This window comes from Schistocerca nitens, chromosome 8 (genome assembly GCF_023898315.1).
Source record: "Schistocerca nitens isolate TAMUIC-IGC-003100 chromosome 8, iqSchNite1.1, whole genome shotgun sequence".
In the NCBI taxonomy this organism is placed as follows: Eukaryota; Metazoa; Arthropoda; class Insecta; order Orthoptera; family Acrididae; genus Schistocerca; species Schistocerca nitens.
Window position 1 is genome coordinate 513,770,197 of NC_064621.1, and position 25,440 is coordinate 513,795,636.

Here is a 25,440-nt window from a genome sequence, read left to right on the forward strand (position 1 = left end):
GTGCAAGAAAATTGTGGATCTGTGATAAATTTGGCACAGGTGAAAGATGTGTGTACATATCAAACCATTGATGATGATGATGATGATGATGATGATGATGATTGGAATCTAGTAAAGAACTTAGCATCCATTCACTAAACTATGTGTCTCATCCACCTCCTCTTCATTAATATTACATCATGATTTCATCTTGCACCCAGTCAATTCCCTTAACCTCTTAGTAGTTCCTAACATGCACCTTTCCATCTTTCACTTCATAGCTATCAGTTTTTGAACGGTTTTTGGATTAAAGGTTCATGTCATGCTGCCATAAGTAAAACTTATGCATATTTTAATCAGTATATTAGCAATCATACTGGTTGTAAATTTTTCATTGCAGAAACATGGAAACCTCATTTTGTAAATCCTACTTAATTTACCAAAATAATGCCTGGCCATTTTTCACTCTTTATGCTTATTTCTCCTGCAGCCACCCAGTGATCTTCAACTGCCATAACTGCAAAAGCTTGTGGCGTCGATAGGTCGTCATTTTGACCATAGACAACATTAATCTTTGGGACTCGGGTCACTCATCCAAGCCGCCATGTTTATTCCATCTGTTCTTTTACCTTGTACTATGTGCACATGTATGGTAATTGTCGAAATATATGTATGTGCAGATATTAGTGGGGACAGTTTATTCCATATACTGCTATTTGTATCCTGTTCCTATACTGGCGACCCCGAAGTTTCTATGTCTTCCACAACTTCCGCGCTAGGTGTTGTAAATATACAGGTTATGCACATGCCGCCATGGCCGCCTCACTCAATGCTTTGTTCGAAGATATGGAAGCCCAACTACGACTGCTGGGCCCCTTCAATCCCTCGCCAACGGCCGGCTCTCCATTACTCCATAGTGATTCGCAATCTCCAACCATGTTAACTTCAAACTTTGTTGTTCTACAATGGTCGAGTGCTACACCGTTAACTCAGACAATGGACTCAGATTTCATGTCACCAGACTGTGTTTGCCAAAATGTGAAGTGGATAATATTTAGAACTGTGTATCTACCGATCGATCGTATAATGTTCAAAGCGATCTACATTCGCACATGTACTTTGACTCTCAATGGGCCACAACAACAGTTACTGTCATGCCGTGTGCAATGCCACCATTTGTGCAAAACGCACCCGGCCACTATCAATTGCGACCTGTTACGGTTTTACCTCATTTGCTGACTAACGATGGACATTTTCGTGTGCAGAATTCTCCTTGCTCACCCCAAAGACCTGTTGCTCAACTTTTCGACCACGGGGGTTTAAATACATCTTTCGGCATTTCACCTTCCAGGGGCGTCTTACCATACCGCAGTGATTTTCTACAAGTTCCACCGGTAATTTATAGTCTGACCCCACGGGGCATGTTTTCAATGTGCGCAGAGAACTTACACTTCTGTCACACGAGTTACCAACCCCCTCTCCCACTCGCAGGATGCCCTGGTTCAGACAGCTCAGCTGCTCGCCTCTCCCACAGCTTGGCCTGTGTCTGCCCTGCTGGCCTTCTGCATTATTTCCAAGGTGGGCAAATTCAAATCAGTACCTGTAACCTATGGTTCAGTTTCCGGGACCCCTACACATATTGCGCAACCACTCGTTCCCACGGTACCGACCATGCCAGCTGCGTCGTGTTTTCACGACACGTCAAGGTCAGTGCAACCCGCTGCTGCTACGGATGTTCTTGCCAGTAACACATCCATGCCAACTATGCCAGCCTGCTGTACGGCCTCTCTTGCCACAGACCAGCTGGTTTTCCAAGGGACACCGAAGCCACTTTCATCTCCCCCACCCCCACCCCCCCACCAGACCACCACCACCACCACCACCACCACCACCACTCCAGGTCGTCTGCCAAGCTGCCACCTTTATATGAAGACAACCCTGTATCGTGGTTTGTGCTTGTCGAGCATCTTTTCAAGTTGCATCACATGTCCAACGACAACTCTAAATTCCTGTGTCTCGTCACGCACCTCCGTGATCACTTGGACTTAATCTGCGATCTACTCCTCTCGCCACCACCTCCGCCGAAGTATGAGTTCGTGAAGAAAACAATCATGGAATGACTCGCCTGCTCACCACAAGAATTTAATCGTCAAGATCTTGTACGAGGAACACCTAAGGACCAAACTCCATCACAACTGTGGCGCCGCCTTCGGTTACTTGTGAGTGAGCATACTATGCCAGACATCACTCTGCATATGGTGTGGTCTGCCAAATTGCCTACCGACCTACAGATCCACCTGCTACCGCACTCCTTAGAGTCAATCGGCTCTTGTGTCCGCATTGCAGAACAACTATTTATTGCTACGTCAACACCAACAAGCTCACCACTCGCCGCTTGTTGGCACAACTGCTCCTGTTTACCGGCTGTCTGCTGGCAGAGGCAGGGCTTGCTTCTGATCTGCACCTTCTACATCACCTGGCAGTATCCACTCACTCTCTCCACCCCGAGGATCGTCCATGCATCACACGTGCCTGGATACATGCCGGAACAAATCAACGAGGACAAGCTTCCTCCGCTGCCGCAGTCACCACCACCACTGCATCCAGCTCATCTGTACTGCTGGTACCACAAGATTTTCGGCGATAATGCCAAGAAGTGCCGATTACCTTGCCAGCACCCAAACGCCGATCACAGGACCTAAAAGACGTTGAGTCCTGCGGAGAACCTCACAGGCGTCCTCATACATTATTGCACTCCGTCCACTCGTCCGCCCAGCTGAGCGGTCATTTGTACGTGACTGACATTTCGTCATGGCTTGTTTTCCTAGTCGACACTGGTGCTGACACTGACGAAGTCACTTCTACGAGCTGTCAATGCATCGTTAACAAAACTCAGCCCTGTCAAAGTTACGATGTACTTACCTCCTCCTTTGTGTTTTCCATGGACTTTCTACATTGCTGACATCGATGAACCAATTCTCGGTATGGATTTTTTGTTCCATTACAAACTCTCTCCGAACGTAGTTCAGGGCTCAGTGCTACATCATCCCACTAACACTGAGACACTGTGCTCCCACACTTATTTTCCAGTTCTGTTTCTCTCGTGACATGTGAGTTGGTACACAAGTGCTCCGTCCTCGCGGGCAACATTGTGACCTGCGTCACTAACCTACTGTCAGAACACGACTTGGCAGCTGCCCCGTGTGTTGATAAACATTCCCCCTCTCTCGCGCACCAGCCACGTGACTCGGCAGCCATCGCTGTTCCACGTGCAACGCCAATGCTGCACTCGCCCGCGCCAGGTACCAAGTGCAAGGGTGACAGCAGACAGTTGCCCCGCATTCCGACCCATTCCGCACTGCACATGCAGCCCAGCAGCAAATTAACGAACTTTTGGAAACAGGTATGCTGCAACCGTCAGACAGCAACTGGTCTTCACCGATCCGCCTTGTCCTCAAACATGTTGGTTCTTTCCGAATGTGCGGCAACTACAGATGTTTCAACACTGGTACTGTCATGGACAATTACTGCGTGCCTGACAAATGATTTCACTCATGTGTTATCGGGCGCTACAATCTTCAGTGTCATTGGTTGTAAACGTGCCTACCACCAGATTCATGTAGCACCGGCTGACGTCCCTAAAACAGCTAGTATGACACTGCTTGGTTTGTTCCAATACAACTTCATGCCATTCGACCTAAAAAACGCGGCACAAACGTGGCAGCGTTTCATTGACTCCATTTTACGACAGTATACTCATTTTCAGCAAATCAGCTGAGGAACTTGAAAATCATTTATCCATGGTCCTCCAGACCTTGAACTCCAACGGCGTCGAGGTCAACAAAGGAAAATTGCAGTTGTGTCAGCCTTCCGTCACTGTCTTGGGTTACACCGTCTCCACCGACGGAATACAGCCTCCCAAATCTCACGTGCGTGCCATCACTTCACTGCCGCCCCCAGCTACTTACAAAGAACTCTGACGTTTCCTGGGCACAATAAATTACTAATGTCGTCACCTGGCTTCTGCCGCCGCCGTGCAGGCCCCGCTGACAGACTCACTGTCGGGTAAACAGACTTCAGGACTCAAACCTGTTCGCTGGACTGCACCTATGCTGGAGGCTTTCAATGCATTAAAGGCTTCTTTAGCTCCCTCTGTGACACTCGCCGACCCTGACCCCTCAGCCGAGTTGTTCATCACTATGGATGCCAGTGACATCGTAGTGGGAGTATTACTACAGCAACGCAAGGCAGACATGGTTTCCCCTCTTCATTTCTTCTCTAAAAAACTATCAGCAGTTCAGAAGAAATACTCCGCTTTTGATAGAGAACTCCTTGCAGTCTACAAGGCCATCAAACACTTCCGTCCCACTGCGGAGAGTTGCTCGTTCTTCATCCTCACAGATTACAAACCACTTGCAGCAGATGCTTTCTGCAACCCTCCACCCCCTTCCGCCGAGGACCCACCCCTCGGCGTTTCTGTCACTTTGATCTAATCTCCCAATTCATAACTGACATTTGCAACATCAAAGGCACGGACAACATCACCGCAGATTTTTTTCTGCGGATCAATACTGTTTCATGCATCATTGACTTATCCAACCTGACCGCCCTACAAGCCTCCGATGAGGAATCTCAAGCTCTCCTCATGGACCCTCAAACTCCCTTGTGTTTACTAAAATGTTTCTCCTCGGGCCACCACACGGTCTTTTTCACCTGACGCCTCTTCGTCGCCTTTCGTGGGTTTCTCAGACACGTCACCCTCCACCCCCATGTGCGGGTTTCGCTGCTACCTCATCGACTACGGAAACACCCTGTCCCATAGTCACCCTGCTCTGCAACGTACCCCCACACCACGTGGATGACATTTCAGTTGCCACTCTTGACGGCTGAGTTCTTATTCTACTCACAGACACAGTGGCCCCACCACCCACTGACAAGTTAAACATCAGTGTTGTGCATAGCCTCACCCTTCCTCGTGACTGTGACCCGACGACAGTTCACGCCATCATTTCACCGGACGGCTCGATTAGCATCCGGGCTTGCCTCACCTACACCCCGCCATCCACCGTTCAACCCGCCTGCTCTCGGGCTGGCCGCCGCATTGTCCGTCCTCGGTGGCTAACGACTTCAAGGTGGACCTGCCTCCTGTCGCTCCACCTCCGTACCCTGCCCCGGTAGAAGTGGAGGTCCCGGTCATGTGTCTACCATCTCGTATGACCACCAACAGCGTTGATGCCCACATGGTCTTCACTCAAAACTCACATGAGGTGCTCCGTAGTGTGTGTGTGTGTGTGTGTGTGTGTGTGTGGGGGGGGGGGCTGTGTGGTGTCGATAGGCCATATCGATCATAGATAACATTAATCTTTGGGACTCAGGTCGCTCATCAGAGCCGCCATATTAATTCCGTCTGTTCTTATACTTAGTACTGTGTGCAGGTGTATGATAATTGTCGAAATATATGTATGTACAGATATTAGTTGGTACAGCTTATTCCGTATACCACTATTCATATCCTGTTCCCATAAGCTCATCAGCTGTTTCTCCGACTTCATTGTTAATTTTTACTATTTTCTTTTCCTTCTGTTGGATATACTTTAAGTTTTATAGTAATTAAGTTTTAAGATTATTTTCAGATTTGCTCTATTAAGATTTTCCATTCATGTTTGAGTTTATTTACAAGAGGAACACAGTACACTTTGATCGGCTAGAATAGAGATATTTCAGAAATGGTTGCTTAAAACACATTCCTTCTTCTTTTTAATAGTTTCCGGATTCAAGACTTTCTCAAGGGCTGCTAAGAACAGTTTTCATGATGTGTAAGTTCCTTGACTTACTCTTCCTTTTCTTAAAATTTCAAATTTCTGACAATCGTAGTGAAGTCTAATGAAAGTTTTGCATATGTTAATCAGTATTTTAGCATACATGGAATCAGTGCCTAATTTCTAAAAGGCTGCTAATATGGGTTTTGTGTGAACTGAGTGAAAAACGTGCTTGAAATCTATTAATCCCAAACAAACTGGTCTTCGTACTCATTGCTCTGTTTTAGTAGTTCGTTCACAACATGTTAATGGTCAATATAAATATTTAAAGAAATCTGGAAGAAAGTTTTAAGGACAAAAGTGTTCTTCTACATGGAAAATTCTACCAACATATCATTCCTGATGTTTTGTCCAAACTTTCCCACTGAAGAATTGTATAAGCTTTCTTCTACGTTTCCTTTGAAATCTCTCAGAACCTCTACTACATTGTATATAAAGATCTAGGGCTTTTTTGCTATATTGTGAATACCTTTGTGACTGTCACTATTACAGCATTTTTATGCACACTCCTAGTACTAATTATCTCACATCATCACTGTTAAAACCTGAAAGATGAGACAGTGGCATCATATACTGGCTGACATACAACCACAGTTATGCTTCCTTTGTCTTCATTGAGGCTGAATGTAGATTGAGAGGCTGGGTGTGCTAGCAATGCTTGACGCACTGATCACAAAGTCATGACAAACGCTACGATGAGAAATGTGACCCACATGCCAACTTCCACCACATTTATAATTTGAATATTACCTTCCAGTGGCAATACTTTATAGCTTTTCAAACGTGTGTTTGGTTCGTGTTACTAACTTCACCTCAAGCTACATTAATCACTGTCCTTTCTGCACCTCCACCTTGTGAATTATGATCACTTTTAACTTTCATGTTTTCAGGTCTGATCTCATAGCATTTCATTGTTGATTATCCTTTTCACCTCCTCCTCCTCCTCCTCCTCCTCCTCCTCCTCTTCTTCTTCCTGCTCCTCCAATGCTCTGTCTCCTTTGATCTAATGATACCCTACACTGTCCTTCACCAATATTTACTTAATCAACCCTTACTAGTTTTACTTTGCCCGTCATTGTTATCCCTTTGGCCAGATGAAGGAACCATGGATTGGAAACTGGAATTTTTGTGTTTTTTAGTGTGCTTATCTTAATTGCTGTTTAGTAAGTTGAGAAAACATTTCGTATTTCATTCTAATATATTGAAGCACAAGTGATGAAAGAAAAGACACATCCCTATTGAAGCAGTTGCATCTAGAGCAGAAATACACTATTGCTGGAAAAAACAACGTGCCTCTGTTTTCTGGAATCATTCGTTTAGAGTTTAAAGGAAATGGTGATTGATTATCAAAATACAGCTATTGTTTCTTGTAGTAACACTCCTCTTTGAAGATCTCATGCCTTCTAGCTCCATTTAATTAAACACTTGAATTTTCAAATATTAGATTTCCTCCAACATTAGAAAGAATCCTTAAGTAATAGTAAAATGTAATAATACTGTACCAACAGCTCTTTATTTTGATATTGTTTTACCAGGCAACCAGTTTTGATGTTCCAGTTATGTCATCTACCAACTTGTCCCATGAATGACACAAAGTACCAGTCGTTTGTGTATAAGACAAGGCACCAATAATTATATCTGGTTCCATAGATAGGAGCATGTTTGCTCTTCATACATGTTACAGGAAGTTTCATATCTTTAAAGAGCACACATGCTCATGAAGTTTGGGTATCTAGAGAACCTGATACAAGTATTGGTGTTGTGTCGTATTCCTTCTTTATGCTACTTGTACAAATGGTATGTAGAAGAAAACCTATTCTCGTTTTCTTTGTACAACTTATTGCTGCAGAGTTCACTGAACAACTACTTATTCAGTTCTTCTTTTAATTTAGATTCCTCTCAGGTCGGCCCAGTCGTTTCCATCATAGCATTTGGTTGATTAAATCTTATTTTTATATCAGCAATTATCGTTTTTAACACAGTCCGAATTTTCATTTGTCGCATAGCTTCGCATTCAGCTTTGAAACCCTTTTTAGAAATACTGTGATTTTCATTACAGGAGGAGATTGCGAAACTGCTGAGATTTGAATCATCTTCAAAGCCAGCTGGTGAGAAGGTGACATTGCCCGAGTACTGCAGTCGCCTTAAGCCTGCTCAGAGGGACATATTCTATCTTGCTGCACCCAGGTAACTGACACCATGAAATGATACAAATGATTTAAAAGCAGGTCTTAAATAATGCATTGGTTACATTTGGATATTTATTAATTGAGAATGAGAGTATTAGAACAATAACTATGCTGGCAACCCTGTGCATGAACAAACAGCACTGTTTGCATGGGGGCACTGTAACCTCCAGCTTTGCATGGCAGTTAGGTTGAATCACACCCTTTACTTGGTAAATGCTGCACCACAACAGTATGTCCAGGTACATGGCAATCTCCATCAAAGAATTTTTGCCAAGAAATAGCAATCATGTTGTTTCTGAATCGCTTATTCATGGGATCTCACTCACTATGCCTTCTTTTTATTCCCCAAGCTCAAAAACCAATTGAAAGGCTGTTATTTGGATACTTTGAGTAATACCCAGAAGAGCATAACCAAAAAACTGAAAGGTATTCCTGCAGAAAGATTCCTGAACAGGTGTGAAGAATGGAAACACAGCCATCACTGTGTAATTTCTAAAGGCAACTACTTTGAAGTAGACAACCTTCATATGGAGAAATAATAAAATTAATAGATACAAAATAATCAGTCTTGTTTATTTTCTAACATACTTCATTTATGAAAGAATGGAAGATTGAGGATGGAATGTGACAATATAACTCACCATATAATGGAGGTGCTGAATCGCAGAAAGACACAACAAATAGACTTCGGAATGTTAGGTTTTGCCCAACAAGGCCTTTGTCAAACACACACACACACACACACACACACACACACACACACACACACACGTGTGCGCGCGCGACCACCGAGACTGTGTGTGTGTGTGTGTTACCTATTTTTGACAAAGGCCTTGTTGGCTGTTTCGACAGTCTTTTTGTTGTGCCTTTCTTTGACTCAGTATCTCCGCTATACGGTGAGTAGCAACTGTCCTTTTAGTTATATTGATACTTCATACATGTAATTGTTTAAGTGAATGTGAGAAATTTAGAAAAAAATGCAAACTTTCATATGCATACATGGTAATAAAAAAAATGTATACAAAATTTTTGCATGTTTAGAGGAGATAAAAAAAGAATACTTTTTTGTGTGGCAAAAGTGTCACAGGTGCACTGTTTTCCCAAGAGCAGGCCATCAAGGTTTTGATGGTAGTGACAGTGTTCAAAAACGTTTTTCATATATATATATATATATATATATATATATATATATATATATATATATATAAACAGAGGGAAACATTCCACGTGGAAAAAATATATCTAAAAAGAAAGAAAGTGATGAGACTTACCAAACAAAAGCGCTGGCAGGTCGATAGACACACAAACAAACACAAACATACACACAAAATTCTAGCTTTCGCAACAAACGGTTGCTTCGTCAGGAAAGAGGGAAGGAGAGGGAAAGATGAAAGGAAGTGGGTTTTAAGGGAGAGGGTAAGGAGTCATTCCAATCCCGGGAGCGGAAAGACTTACCTTAGGGGGAAAAAGGACGGGTATACACTCGCACACACACACATATCCATCCACACATATACAGACACAAGCAGACATATTTAAAGACCTTAAATATGTCTGCTTGTGTCTGTATGTGTGTGGATGGATATGTGCGTGTGTGTGAGTGTATACCTGTCCTTTTTTCCCCCTAAGGTAAGTCTTTCCGCTCCCGGGATTGGAATGACTCCTTACGCTCTCCCTTAAAACCCACATCCTTTCATCTTTCCCTCTCCTTCCCCTCTTTCCTGATGAGGCAACAGTTTGTTGCGAAAGCTTGAATTTTGTGTTTGTGTTTGTTTGTGTGTGTATCGACCTGCCAGCGCTTTCGTTCGGTAAGTCACATCATCTTTGTATATTTGCTGAAAAATGTTATTTGTTTACATTACTGCACAACTGACATGTGTGCTAATGATTGTATAATACACCACAACAATGTAGCATTTTATGAATAATAGCTGCAGCTTCAACCAAATGGGCTACCAGCTTTTCTGCAGTGTCTGTCAGTGTCTTGTACACCAACGTTTCGTCTCCGCTCACAAAAAGGAATCTTTAGGAGGTGTGGTTGAGAGAACTTTGATGTAAATGCAACGTAACATTAAAACTAATGATGTAATTGTTTATCCAGGGATGTGGATACTGCCAGCAGCAGTGAAAACTTACCCTTTTTACCAGTAAGATGTAATCATGTTGCAAATCATATTCCAATGTCAAGATGTTGCATACGAAGCTTTGTCCCAGAGCATCATGTCTTCTGTGGTTCTGCCTAGTTCCTTTAAGTCTTCTGTAACTTCTTTTATCTGTGCTGTGGTGGCCTTCTCGACAACCTGGTTATGTCCAGCCAACTTCAACCAACTTTTCCCTATTACATCTGACAGTTCTTTGATCTGTGTGTACAGTCCCTGTTTTTCCCCTTTTCTTCTGAATTTCACTTTTCTTTTTAGGGCCCAATATCTTTTGTAATATTTTTCTCTCTATTTTTGCCTTCTCCTAGGTCCTGTTTAGTTTTGATGATTATAGATATTTTGTTGTAAATATGTTGCATGAGGTTGTAAACTAGTTCCATTTTTCTTGCTCCCCACATATTTGAATTTGTCTACATTGATTATTCCATGTCCTGTTTGCAATTCTGTTGTCACTTTCATTAATTGTGGTTTTTTAATGATATTCTCAGGCCTGTTTTCTGGGCTACTTAATGTAGATTTTGCAGCAGTGTCTCTTCCTGAAAGTCTTTTTCAGACCACTAGCCATCAGCAAAGGTGAAGCAGTCTGAATTGCAATTCCTCCATGTAACTGAGGCTTATGCCTATTGCACCTTCTTTCTGGCATTGTCATCTCCATTCTCAAATTATCTTTCCTAGAGCTAAATTAAATAGTGCTGGTGAGGGTCTGTCATCTGGTCTCCCTTCTGTGTTAAACTCAAAACTTCCTATACTCTTCCCTGAAATCGCACATATTTCATGATTTAACATGCATATATTACACCCTTTTGTGTCTTTCACATTTATTTAGTCCTCATTGTGAGGTGTTTCCACCTAATTATTAATTATCTCACTTGCAAAATGTTCTTTTTCAGTGTAGTACATTTCAGTATTTAGTTTTAGTTTTAAGTGAGTAGTCATTTTTGTACATATTATTTTTTGTGGGATTAGTGAAAAACAGATGATTATATTGTTTGTTACATTGTGAATTATATACAAGGTGTGTTAACTTCGCACTTATATATTTTCTTTCTTTGTTCTCATTTTGTTTTGTTCTCCAAACTTCAGTCGTGCTTTGGCAGAAACCTCTCCATATTTTGAAGCACTGAAACAAAAGGATGTAGAAGTACTATTTTGCTATGAACCATATGATGAGCTGGTTCTAATGCAACTCAGACAATTTGACCGCCACAACTTAACATCTGTCGAAAAAGAGATGCGTCAAGATAAGGAGCCTGATGATCTTTCAAATCTTGGTATGTAAAATTCTGTGATTCAAGTGAATTAATAGTCTTTCTTGTTCCCAACTGTAGAGATGATAAACGTGAAAGACCATGGTAATTGAGAGCATGGAGTTAGAGTCTGTGTGTGTGTGTGTGTGTGTGTGTGTGTGTGTGAGTGCGCGCGCGCTCATCTGCGTGCTTCATAATTTATGTTCTGAACTGAACAGTAAAAGGTTCCTTGTATCTTTTTTTTATATTCTATGGGATTATAAGATGGTCGAAATACTCCTCTCTCTCTCTCTCTCTCTCTCTCTCTCTCTCTCTCTGTGTGTGTGTGTGTGTGTGTGTGTGTGTGTGTGTGTGTTTTTCTGTCATTGAGGAGGTACTAAGTAACAGTAACTGGCTTATTTTCAGCTGCACAAACATGTATTATGCTAACTTGTCATCCAAGTATGGTGCAGCTTGTCATCAGAACTTTCTGCTCTAAGTGCTAAATTCATTTTTTAGTGAAGATAAGCTGAAATCGTTAAGACTGAACCAATTACAAATATTGTAGATTTAGTCACTTCAGAGAAGGAACCAACATAGATGATGCTCCAGTTGAGATGTAATCTCAACTTATCTTCTTATGACTCCAATTTATGTCCTGATCATGACTTGTAAACCTCTAAATAACATTCTAGAAGTATGTAATAGACTGTGAAGAAAAGTTATTTAAATTTTGTATTCTTTTGTTGCACAATAGTGACAGTCTGATTTACGTAAGCAGAAGCAGTACTTATTGAAAAGCCAAGAATTTCAGTTTAGCTTCTATAACTCACTATTACAGTTATCTTTGTAATCATGTATCTTAGAAAAGATAGTCTCCATGGACAAATATGCCTAAAAGGAAATTCCTAGGTACTTTATATAAGGCTGTAGTCATGCAGTAACATGCCCAAACAGAAATCACAACCAAGACAGTAATTCAGTAATTTCTTAGACTTTCCCGGCGATTTGATGACATCTCGTGGAAATCCGGTTTTCTGCCAGATATCAGCGTCTTCCAAACACGATATTTCGATGTCATTACTTGATGTCTTCATCAGGTGTTCCCTGAGACTGGCTGCTTGCTGGACCGGGTCGCATATTTATGCCTGCCCGGTGCCTGGTGTTCTGTTTGCCGTTCCCTAGTCGGTCCGCGCCCGTGAGTCGCGATATCCTGCCGGTCTAGGTGTTCTCTATTCCGTCCGCACTCACTCCGGCTGCCTCCAACTGCAGTCGTGGCCTCCTGGTGTTGCCTTCTCGGTCCGCGCCCTTGAGTGGCGCTCCCCTGCCATTCTGGACGTTCCCTATTTCGTCCGCGCCCGCTCTGGCCGCCTCCATTTGCGGTGGTGGCCTCCTGGTGTTCCCAAAAAGGGAATGCGGCTAGAGCGGGTGTGGACGGAATAGGAAATGTCCAGAGTGGCAGGGGAGCGGACCGACTAGGGAACGGCAAACAAAACACCAGGCACCGGGCAGGCATAAATATGCGACCTGGTCCAGCGAGCAGCCAGTCTCAGGGAACACCTGATGAAGGCGTCAAGTAATGACGTCGAAATATCGTGTTTGGAAGACGCTGATATCCGGCAGAAAACCTGATTTCCACGAGATGTCATCAAATCGCCGAGAAAGTCTAAGAAATTACATCACAAGACTCTACGGGGAGGAATTGTGCTGCAATATGAAGAAACGGGACAAGCTGCGACAACGCAAAGAGAGGATGGTGGGCTCACTCAACTTCCTCCTTAGGTGCAGAGATGGAGATGTGGTGCCTGTATTTCCCAAAATCAAACATCATATTACATCTAGGGCGGCCAACAGGATCAAGCACTGAGCCAGCATCGCTCTGGTGAGAGAAAGAGTCCGACATACGCCATAAACTTGATGTCACATCCAGGGAGCTGTTACATCTACATCTGTACATGGCTGCCAAACCAGCGCAAGAGGATTGGGACAATTGATGGAGTGTCTTGGTCACTAGCAGCATGCATTAAGAACAATGCTACAGCCCGACAATTGGCAAAATTTGAACATCTGAACAGCTGAGGGCAACAAAATCATGACACTCGCAAGGTTCTAAATTTGGGTGACAGAACACTGGATGAAGCTACCCTGAAGGTTCTTGGCAGGGGCCTAAATTTCGCTGTCACTCCTAGAGATCTACCGGTAGCCAATTTCATCAGCTATGTGGAACAAGTCGTCAACACACTACCCTCAAGTACGGCTGAAGAGATTCGGAGAGAGACGTGCAGAGCCCTTACCAGAGCCAGGCCGCCTTAGTCTAACATCTCAATAGACGAGAGGATGGCCCTCAGGAGATTACGAGAAGATGATGACATAGTGGTATTACCAGCAGACAAAGGGAACTCCACAGTCATACTGCAGAAAGGTGACTATGACCTGAAGATCCGGTGACTTCTGGAGGACCCGGCTGACAAACCACTAGAGCAGGATCCAACTGACCGGATGGACAGAAAAACCAAGTCTCTGCTGAAGGAAACGGGCTGGCCTGAGAAAGTTATCAAACAACTGAAATCCAAGGCACCAGTACCACCCAGACTCTATGGACTACCTAAAATACGCAAAGAGGGTGTACCACTACGACCTATTGTGAGCAATATTGGGGCAGCCACCTACCCAGCTGCAACATCTCTCAAGAAAATGTTGGCACCATATGTGGGGAAGTGCGCACACCACATCCGCAACTCACGGGACTTCGTGGAACGTCTGAAAAACCTACGTTTCTCAGATGCAGACTTAATGGTCAGTTTCGACGTGGTGTCCCTGTTCACCAGAGTGCCCCTTAAGGACACGTTTGACTTAATCAGTGAGAAGTTTGATGGAACTGTGCTGGATCTGTTTAAGCATATTCTAACATCGACTTACTTCCTATGTGGAGGTCAATTCTATGAACAGACTGAAGGGGTGGCGATGGGTAGCCCCTTGTCACCAGTAGTGGCCAACCTGTTTATGGAGAAGTTCGAGGACGAGGCTCTTACAACTGCCACTTACCAGCCAACATGCTTCCTGAGATACGTTGATGACACATTTGCCATTTGGCCCCACGATCATGAAAAACTGGAAGACTTCCTGGACCACATGAACTCAAGGCATCTGAATATTAAATTCACCATGGAGATAGAAAAGGACGGTCAGCTTCCGTTTCTGGATGTCCTGGTGAAGAAGAAGGCAGATGGCACCTTCAGCCACAGTGTGCACCGGAAGCCAACACACACAGCCTTATACCTACAGGCCGACAGCTGCCACCACCCAGCACAAAAGACCGGGGTGCTTAGAACACTCGTACACCGAGCCAAGACACTGTCTGACTCTGACAGCCTGGCAGGGGAACTTGAACATCTTCAAAAAGTGTTTGCTAACAACGGATTCTCATCCAGGGACATCCGCAGAGCTCTACACCCCGCCAGACGTCAGGATACACCGGAGAACGAGCAAGAAGAAGAAATCAAGAAGCTGGCATTTTTACCGTATGCCGGGCCTGTTTCTGCCGAGATCAGCAGAATACTAATGAAACATAACATCAAGTGTCTTCTGCCCACCTAGCAAAATCAGGGCTTTACTTGGAACAGTTAAAGATGACCTGGGCTTAAGGATGCCTGGCATTTACAATATTCCTTGTGAATGCGGTATGTCCTACATTGGCCAAACGACTAGAATGATGGAAATCAGATGTAAGGAACACCAGCGACATACCAGGCTAAGCCAGGCCACAAAATCAGCAATAGCAGAACACTGCCAAGAGTTGGAACATTCCATGGATTATGAAAACACCAAGGTCATGGTCCAGATCCCCAGGTTCTGGGATAGTGTCATCACCGAATCTATAGAGATAAAGATGGCACAAAACCTGATTAACCGGGAAGCAGGATACCAGCTAAGCACTGCATGGAACCCAGCATTTGAACTGCTGAAGCAATACTGGAGAAAATATGTTTCCAACACCAACAACGAGCCTCAGACATCCGCACACAGTGGGAACGAACCGAGAAGGGAACACAAGGAGGCCATGAGCGCAGTTGGAGGTGGCCAGAGTGGGCGCGGACGGAATAGGGAACACCTAGAGCAGCAGGATAGCGCGACTTGAGGGTGCGGACCGACTAGGGAACGGCAAACAGAACACCAGGCACCGGGCAGGCATAAATATGCGACCCGGTCCAGCAAGCAGCCAGTCTCAGGGAACACCTGATCAAGACGTCAAGTAATGACGTTGAAATATCGTGTTTGGAAGACGCTGATATCCGGCAGAAAACCCGATTTCCACGAGATGTCAGTAATTCAGTAGTTTGTGGGACCAGTCATTAATAGTTTGTGTGGACCCCATCCACTTTCTAGCATCTATTCAGAAAAATGCAAAAAGTTGTTATGGAGATCACTGGACATTTTTGAACATTTATTATAGTATGTTGGGTAAAATGTGAAATAAAAGTGGCTTTTTGCGATAGAAACCAGATCAAATTCTTCATTTGACAATAAACTGACAATGGCTGTTAAAAGGAACTATAAATAAATTAACACTGAAATTGCTTATGTCATGTTGGTCAAATATGTAGTGGAAATTGTAATTTTGTTGTTCAGAATGTAACAAACACTCACAAAAAGTGACAGATGTGAAATTAATGTTGAGTTTTACTTTTCTAATGAAGACACAATAGTAATCGATATCAGATAGAGAAGTATATGCTCTAAGAGCTACGTTATCACTTAAAACAAGCAGACATTGTGTTCTGGTGGTTATTTGATATGTTTTATAATGGACAGAAGTGGCAGAGCAATGTTGTAATGTGTGGAAACGGAAGATTTTTACCACTCACACTAGCCTCAGCACTACAGCTGATAGGATGTGAAAACTGTCACAAATATATGTAACTGAATGAAGTAAACTGGATCAGTGAGGCAATTCACTTTGATGATGAGACAGTGAAGCGTTTACTTACGGTGACATGGGTAAATGATAAATAATTTAATTTGCTACTTGTACAGGAGGATTAGATATAGTGAAAGCACAGGAATAGTTTTTTTTAACTACATGAAGATTTTAATCCTGCCTCTGAGTTTTATTTATTTCATCCAAGGATCATCCCATATTGTAATTATGCTCTACTAGGATAGGACAGATGGTCAGCCATCACCTTGATGAAGGGACCATCCCAGCATTTGCCTGAGGTGATCTAGGAAAACAATGGAAAACCCAAATCGGATTGGGCAGACAGAGTGAACCCCATCATCCTGAATAGGAGGCCAGTGCTTTAACAGCTGCGCTCCCTCATTTGCTTGATTTCTATTATACAATGTTGTTTGATTTACACACACAAATCTTCATACAACTAACAATATAAAAATGGAAAATCCAGGAAGAAATAATGACAGTATTATGAAATGGATAGATTGCTACTCGCCATATAGTGGAGATGATGAGTTGCAGATAAGTACAACAGAAATACTGTCAAAGAAATAAGCTTTTGGCCAGAAAGGCCTGCATCAGAATTAGACAAAACACACACACACACACACACACACACACACACACACACACAAGCGCATGTATGTGTGTGTTGTCTAATTTGGATGAAGGCCTTTTTGACCAAAAGCTTACTTTTTTGACCGTCGGGTCTGTCTGTAACTCAGCATCTCCAGTATATGAGTATATGGTGAGTAGCAATCTGCCCTTTTCATAATATTGTTTATAATTGCAACCATTAAAAACTTGGTTTCAGATAAAGCACTGTTTAAACTGAGTTTTGTTTTGACAGGCAACTCCTTCTACTTTATACATGAATATCTTAACAGGGACTGTTAGACCAGCTTAAGTAAAAATGTCTGTTAGATTTCAGTTTTTGACTGCACTTGTTCACAACAGTCCAGATTAGGTATTCTGTGTATGATAAATTTATTAAAAGTGCATAACTATGTTTTGCTGTGACAATGTATTAATTCTGTAAATATTAGCATTTCCAGTTTAATGTAATGTATCCACCTATTTTGACCGTCTTCTGACAAATGATTAGGGTAAGCGAGTATTATATTCAAATGTTATATGTTTTTTATATCATACTTTCTGACTTGTTCTACACCCATGATAATCATCCCATTTGTGGGTCTGTGGAATGAAAACAGTCTAATCTAATCATAACACAGCTGGCATGGGTAGTGGTAAAATATGAGGGTTGCCCAGAAAGTAATGCACTGCATCTTTTTTCTAAGCCGAAAACAGTGCTACGTATGTGAAGCATTACGTATGTATTATTTGAAGTCTCCTGAGTGAGCGCACCAAGTTTGTCACTTCCGACAGATAGTGTAGCTGCAGGACAGTTTCAAAATGGCATCTGTAGGTGATGAATATTACAAGCAATTTGCCGTCATTTAATTTTTCACTGCAGAGAAAGAAACTGTGGGGGATATTCACAAGCACCTGTGCAAAGTCTATGGAGCATCTGCTGTTGACAGAAGTACAGTTAGTCGCTGGGCATGGAGGGTGATGGCATCAGAAGACAGTTTGGCGGAGCTCCATGATATGCAGTGGTCAGGGAGACCATCCACAGCTGGCACACTTGACATGCTGCAGCAAGCTGATGTTGTTGTTTGTGAGGACAGATGCATTATGACTCGGCAGTTGGTGCGGCATCTGTCATTGAGGAGGAGGTGATACGCACAGTGAAGCACTGTCTCTGCCACAGGACAAGAATTAGTACCAGCAGGGCATACATGCCCTTGTTTCGCACTGGAGGAACACCATAGAACGGGATGGAGATTAACTCTCATTATGTTCATTTAGAATTGTTGAAGAAGAAAAAAATGTGGTGCTTTACTTTCTGAGCAATGTTTGTAGTTGCTGCATGGGGGTAACCATTTCAGGCGACACACATTAGTTTAGGGCTCGCTAGCCAAAGGTGAATAAGAATATGGCTGGGGTTGGATCCAGCAAGTCAAGCAGGCACAAAAACTTGTGAAGTGTCATGCAGTATTACTGAGGATTGTTCCAAAGTCCTGATGAATGGGAGACAAATCCCAAACGTGGGATTCTTGAGTTTAAGGAGATCATTATGGAGTCCTTAATCTGTGGAATGTACAAGAATCATGTCTCTGATGAGGAAGCTCTGTAGATCTGTTTACTTTGATGGTTAGTACACTGGAACTGACAGTCAAAGGATAGACCCTGTAATTTGGTTATCACTCTGGAAGACAGTCCACAAACGTTATGGTAGCTAAATACCTTATGACAGGCTGTCACAGTGTGCACTTGAGAGTTGAAATATTCTAGTAAGCAAGTGTTTTAGCACCTTATGTATTAATAAACTGCTTCAGCTGTATTTAGTCCTTTATTATTGGATCACTAATGGTTTTGTGGCAGTAAAAGTCACATCTTCAGATGAATTTATAACCAAAACATTAGAGCGTGAAATGCTCGAAACTTTGTACCCAGTACCTGAAGATGTGGCTTTTAGTACCAAAAGACCGGTAGTGATCCAATAATAATGGACTAAATACAGCTGAAGTGTTTATTAATACCCAAGATGACAATTCATAGCTGTAGTTGCTCTACCTACAAGGTTGTCTGCAGAAGTACTTAAGCATTAAAAGTTTTACAAGGCTGATCCATTTTCAACAGCTAGGGAGTGGATAAGCTGAGGTCAAATTTAGCTGTACTTATCTTGAAAATGATTCACATGAAGTCCATCCTAAAACTGCAACCACAAATAGAAACATTGACATAGTGGTGTAAATGGTATTTGGTATCCCATTATTAATGGTGTATGAAGAAGAAAACACAGTGAATATATCACAAGAAAGAGTTCATTTCACATGAAGAATTAACTGTGAGGAAGCTTTGTGGACACGTGCTGTATTTGTTGAATAGTGAGAAAAAGCAATTATGAGTCTGTCTCAAATTTCTCAGCCACTTTGAAAAGATTCCAGTTGAGTGTGAGAGCCCATTTGTTACAGTGGGTAAGACGTGCAACAGGCATTTCAATCCAAAACCAGACCTTCTAAAATTATTTAGCACAACTTACATAAAGACTTATGTTGTAAATGACCACACCAAACTTCAAAAAGTTGTTTTTTATTTTGAAACTGTTGTTGATATAGCAGTCATGACCTGCCAGAACTTTCAAAATGTTTATTGGTGAACACCACTTGCCTATAATTTTAGGCTTTAGTTTCTATGTGAATATGTGGCCCTTGTGTGTGACTTGATGTTATCAAGTTTGAAACTTTTTTAATGCCCTTATTCATATGAAATGAGTTCACTATCATTAATTTACACTCTGGGACATTCAGTTGTCATCCCATATCACCCATCATACAGATGACATGTCATGTCACATTTTCACACAAACACAGTTGAACCACCTTTACTTGAGTGAACACAAGCACCAAACAGTGATGCCCCACTTATCAAAGCAACATGTAGTTGATGTTTCGTTGTGAGTGGAAAACTCTTCTCTCTTTTCTGTACCAGCATTAAATGGTTTAACTTCAGGCCATAATCTCGCAAGCTACTATCACTGTAGATAGGATATATCTGGATTTCTCAACAGATTCTCAAATTAATTTGTTCAGCATGTGTGTCTTTCGTAAAGATGGTCTAATTAATGTGATGCATGTTTATTATACTGCATTAAAGTACTTTTGTCTCTAATGATTAGTTAATAAAATATTATGCCATTATACATCATATTGCTTTCAGGAACTGATAGCCTGTCTCGGACATCAGTTGAAGCATTGCTACCATGGGTGAAGAGTGTGTTAGCAGGAAAAGTGCATAATGTCCGTGTGACACAGCGTTTGGACTCGCACCCTTGTGTAGTCACAGTTGAAGAGATGGCAGCTGCACGCCACTTTATTCGGACGCAATCACACCAACTACCTGAGGATGCTCGCTACACTCTGCTGCAGCCACAGTTAGAAATTAATCCTCGGCATCCCATCATTAAGAAGCTTGCTTTTCTTAGAGATTCAAACCCAAAGCTGGCTGAACTGGTTACTAAACAAGTACGTAAGTTATATGTCTACTTTGGTTAATAAATCAGACTACCAAGACTGATGAGAGACTACACTAAAAGCATTTAATGATAGTCAAAGTGTAACTTTTAATAACTATTTATTATCATACAGAAACTAGGTTGGGATAATATCAATTGCATTTTGTTTTTATCACTGATTTTTACATTGCCTATAATGGAATATTAGCTGATATAGGACTTACAAGAAACGGTTCTTAAATGCAAGAGAAGAGTAATTCTTGTTGTTTTAATGTGATGTAATTCAGTACTTCTAAGTAAATTAGTGATATAAGGATGTGGCCACAGTTGGACAGTGGCCATTCACACATCTTTCCCCTATGTGGCTGGAATACTAAATGTCTTTTTCCAAAGCTGTTTCACAGAGGAAGACTGCACTGTAGTTCCTTCTCTAGATTGTCGCACAGATGACAAAATGGTAGATATCAAAATAGATGAAAGAGGGATAGAAAAACAATTAAAATCGCTCATAAGAGGAAAGGCCGCTGGACCTGATGGGATACCAATTCGATTTTACACAGAGTACGCAAAGGAACTCGCCTCCCTTCATGTAGCGGTGTACCGTAGGTCTCTAGAAGAGCGTAGTGTTCCAAAGGATTGGAAAAGAGCGCAGGTCATCCCCCCCCCCCCCCTCCCATTTTCAAGAAGGGACGTCAAACAGATGTGCAGAACTATAGACCTATATCTCTAACGTCGATCAGTTGTAGAATTTTGGAACACTTATTATGTTCAGGTATAATCACTTTTCTGGAGACTAGAAATCTACTCTGTAGGAATCAGCATGGGTTTTGAAAAAGACGATCGTGTGAAACCCAGCTCGCGCTATTTGTCCACGAGACTCAGAGGGCCATAGACATGGGTTCCCAGGTAGATGCTGTGTTTCTTGACTTCCGTAAGGCGTTTGATACAGTTCCCCACAGTCGTTTAATGATAAAAGTAAGAGCATGTGGACTAGAGCATATGGACTATCAGACCAATTGTGTGATTGGATTGAAGAGTTCCTAGATAACAGAATGCAGCTTGTCGTTCTCAATGGAGAGGGGTCTTCCGAAGTAAGAGTGATTTCAGGTGTGCCGTAGGGGAATGTTGTGGGACCATGCTATTCACTATATATATAAATGACCTTGTGGATAACATCGGGAATTCATTGAGGCTTTTTGCGGATGATGCTGTGGTATATCGAGAGGTTGTAACAATGGAGAATTGTACTGAAATGCAGGAGAATCTGCAACAAATTGATGCGTGGTGCAGGGAATGGCAATTGAGTCTCAATGTACATAAGTGTAATGTGCTGTGAATACATAGAAAGAAAGATTCTTTATCATTTAGCTACAATATAGTGGGTCAGCAACTGGAAGCAGTTAATTCCATAAATTATCTGGGAGTAGGCATAAGGAGTGATTCAAAATGGAAAGACCATATAAAATTAATCGTCGGTAAAGCAGATGCCAGACTGGGATTCATTGGAAGAATCTAAGGAAATTCAATCTGAAAATGAAGGAAGTAGGTTACAGTACACTTGTTCGCCCACTGCTTGAATACTGCTCAGTGGTGTGGGATCCGTACCAGATAGGGTTGATGGAAGAGATAGAGAAGATCCAACGGAGAGCAGCGTGCTTCGTTACAGGATCACTTAGTAATCGCGAAAGCGTTACGGAGATGATGGATAAACTCCAGTGGAAGACTCTGCAGGAGAGTAGCTCGGTACGGGCTTTTGTTGAAGTTTCGAGAACATACCTTCACCGAGGAGTCAAGCAGTATATTGCCCCCTCCTATGTATATCTCGCGAAGAGACCATGAGGATAAAATCAGAGAGATTAGAGCCCACACAGAGGCATACTGACAATCTTTCTTTCCACATACAATACGAGACTGGAATAGAAGGGAGAACTGATAAAGGTACTCCAAGTACCCTCCGCCACACACCGTCAGGTGGCTTGCGGAGTATGGATGTAGATGTAGATGTAGATGTGTCTGTCTTAATCTTTTAAATAGCATATAATTCTGTACTTTATTTCGTTTTTAAAGCACTGTACTTATATTCTTATCATTGCTTGCCTCTCTTGCACATTTCTGTCAGGTCATTCTGTATTCTCTCAGGATGACCTACATATAACCGCTGGATAATGGCCTTGAGGACTGACACAGGTCATGGTATTTAAAACAAAAGTAAATGTGAAACTGGTGTAGTCACTTTATTTCAGATCAGCACGACACCTGAACCCGCATCATCATGCTACACATGCTGGACAATAAACTAAAAGAATATGTTGTGTTCAGCGGCATGCTCTGTCAGTGGTTGATGCAACTTACATGTGGTCACAGTTGGGCAGTGGCTATTCACACAAGTTGGCAGTTGTTGAGTTGATACTTACTCCCAATCTCACCTCAGTGCTCTCCCAGAGCCATTCACTCCTAAAATGTTGTGCAGTAGTTGCAGTGGAAATGCTTTAGGTGTCCCTCTCACAGTTGGGATGGGATTTATCAGTGTCTGATTTGGAATATGAAATGCTTGGTGGACTGATCTTCCACATGACTCTTGGCCATGAAATGACTCGTGTAATAAAGTGTTGGAACCAGCAGTGGTATAAGAATAGATTGAGTTATTATAAGAATAGATTGAGTTATCTGAGTAGGCAGTGAAATGTTAGGAGGATTTTCAGAAGCTTGCTCCTAGTGTCAGGGGATGTGGTTAGCATATTAATCCTTTCACTGCTGTGGGTGTGTGTACACTTCCCTAAAGGGCTATAGATGTCTGAATGTATCCTGAGCTGCCAATTTCTCACTGCTGTGGATGAGTTACTTCCATATCTTCGTGAATCAAAATGTTTTGAGTATTTATTTCACAACATATGTGCCTTATTGCATGCTATCATTAAAAAAAGCCTTGTTTCGATGTATTGAATTGTTTAAGATATGACAGTTGTTGTGTCAGCATAATTTGCAATGTGCAAGGGCATGAGTGGGCACTTCATGTGACTGTCCTTTGGATATAAAATCCAGTTATCAAGAATGAAATGAGATACCTTCCACTTTCAATTTTACATAAAATTTCAATATCCTATTAATATTTCATTCACTCCAGTGTATGAGCTAAAATCAGCTTTACCCAAAGTTTATGTAATGTATCTTTACCTCTGCAAAATCTTCAGAATTTCATGTAATGTCTTATTTAATTTGATACAGTGCAGTAAGTATGGTGGATAATGAAAATAAATTCAGTACATTATCAAGCAAAAATATCTCACTGTAAGATGTGCAAAAATAAAAGTTTTTCATGTAATAGTGTTTGAAAAGTCAGAAGATTAGTATTTCATATTGGCCAGAACACCAGCATTTGGCGAGCAGTATGGCCATAATAAAAGCCGCCTCAGCACAGGATTCAAAAATCATGTCTGAAGCAGTGAAATGGTTAAGAGAATTGGAGGATATGTCACAGAGGATATGTTATAGAAAATGCTTGGTAGTTTCTGCTTGCCGGCCGGAGTGGCCGTGCAGTTCTAGGCACTACAGTCTGGAGCCGAGCAACCGCTACGGTCGCAGGTTCGAATCCTGCCTCGGGCATGGATGTGTGTGATGTCCTTAGGTTAGTTAGGTTTAATTAGTTCTAGGCATAGTGCTCAGAGCCATTTGAAACAAGCCAGTTTCTGATTGTTAGTAAAAGACCTTGGCAAGGTATTCAGTGTGCTAGGAGGAGGGCTTTACAGGTTTGTGTGGATGGGTTGTTTATTGTTTAATTATGATACATAGAATGGAGTACTCCAGTTTTTGTTCTGAAACATTATAGGTGAACTTATTTTCTGTCAAATATTGCCAATTTGTTAATGTGTGTGTTTGTAATAATAAAACTGAGGTTTTGGCAGCATTCAAAAAGTGCACAAATGAATTATTAATTGTTTGTTGTTCATAAAGATATCATTTTAAATGTAATCATTTTCTTACAGCTGTTTTCCAATGCAATGGTCTCAGCAGGTCTGATGGAAGATCCAAGAACACTAGTTACAAGTATGAACGAGCTGCTGACTCTAGCTTTGGAAAAACACTGAGGCATTTGGCTGTGATTTAAATACTTTCATTAGTTCATCTTTCAAGTACAGGAGACATCTCAACAATGATAATATATGTTTATATCATGGCCAAAGGATTATGTATCTATCACATGTCATAGCTCATCACAAAATACTGTCAGTTGTGAGTTTGTAAATAAAATAACTGAAATCCCTGAGTGTTTCCATCGTTTTCTTATAAAAATAAAAATAAATTGAAAAGTAAAAAGAATGATTTAGTTCATACAAGTCAGTGTACTAGTTACTCATCATTTGGTTTTGAAGCTTTTGCAGTAGATATGTTTGCAGACAAAACTATAAGATTTCAGGTCTGCCTGCTACACAAACAATTGTTGTTTTTCTTTTATTTTTATTCTTATATTTTTTTAATATAAACCTAAACATGCTCCAGAACATATATGTCATTGTCCTTGGGTACTTACTCAGTTGTGTAAAATGTAAACAAGCCTTAAGTAATAGTTATTAGAGATGAAAGACATAGCTGTTTGGCTGAATTCTGGCTGTCCAGCCGTCCTGTAAGCTAGGTAACCAGATATCAAGTGGCCTATAATCAGCCAAACATTGCCACAGAGCAGCCGTAATGTGCAGTTCTGAGCAAGCCTGCATAGGTCAGGTGTGGATGATCGCATCGAATTGGGTAAATTTGGCCAACATCATTCATGAGTGAAGTTAGCAAGTGGCAATTGATTGGATTGATTGATTGACTGACTTGACTACTTTATCTGTTGTGAATTGCAATCACATTCACTTGTTGTAAGTTGATTCTATCACTGGAAATAATTATTTAATTTAAAACTAAATTATAAAAAAAGTAATTTGAGAATATTTTTATGTAAACAGTGACAGAAATAAGTTTGCCGTTCGTTTCTTGTGCCGAGTTCTAATTTCTCTTGGAAGAGGAGGAAAAAAAAAAAGAGGCTAGTATGT

General features: G+C 41.7%; 1 protein-coding gene across 1 annotated transcript in view; it reads left to right on the forward strand.

The window, feature by feature from the left end:
• The window catches only part of LOC126198530 (heat shock protein 75 kDa, mitochondrial), a 379,324-nt gene extending 354,648 nt beyond the window's left edge, over positions 1–24,676 (forward strand). Inside the window, exons 13-16 of the mRNA XM_049934925.1 lie at positions 7,858–7,985; positions 11,230–11,417; positions 20,113–20,417; positions 24,391–24,676. Of these exons, the coding sequence (XP_049790882.1) occupies positions 7,858–7,985; positions 11,230–11,417; positions 20,113–20,417; positions 24,391–24,492 (723 nt within the window). The 3' untranslated portion in view covers positions 24,493–24,676. The remainder of the gene's footprint in view (positions 1–7,857; positions 7,986–11,229; positions 11,418–20,112; positions 20,418–24,390) is intronic.
• The last annotated feature ends 764 nt before the right edge of the window (positions 24,677–25,440 follow it).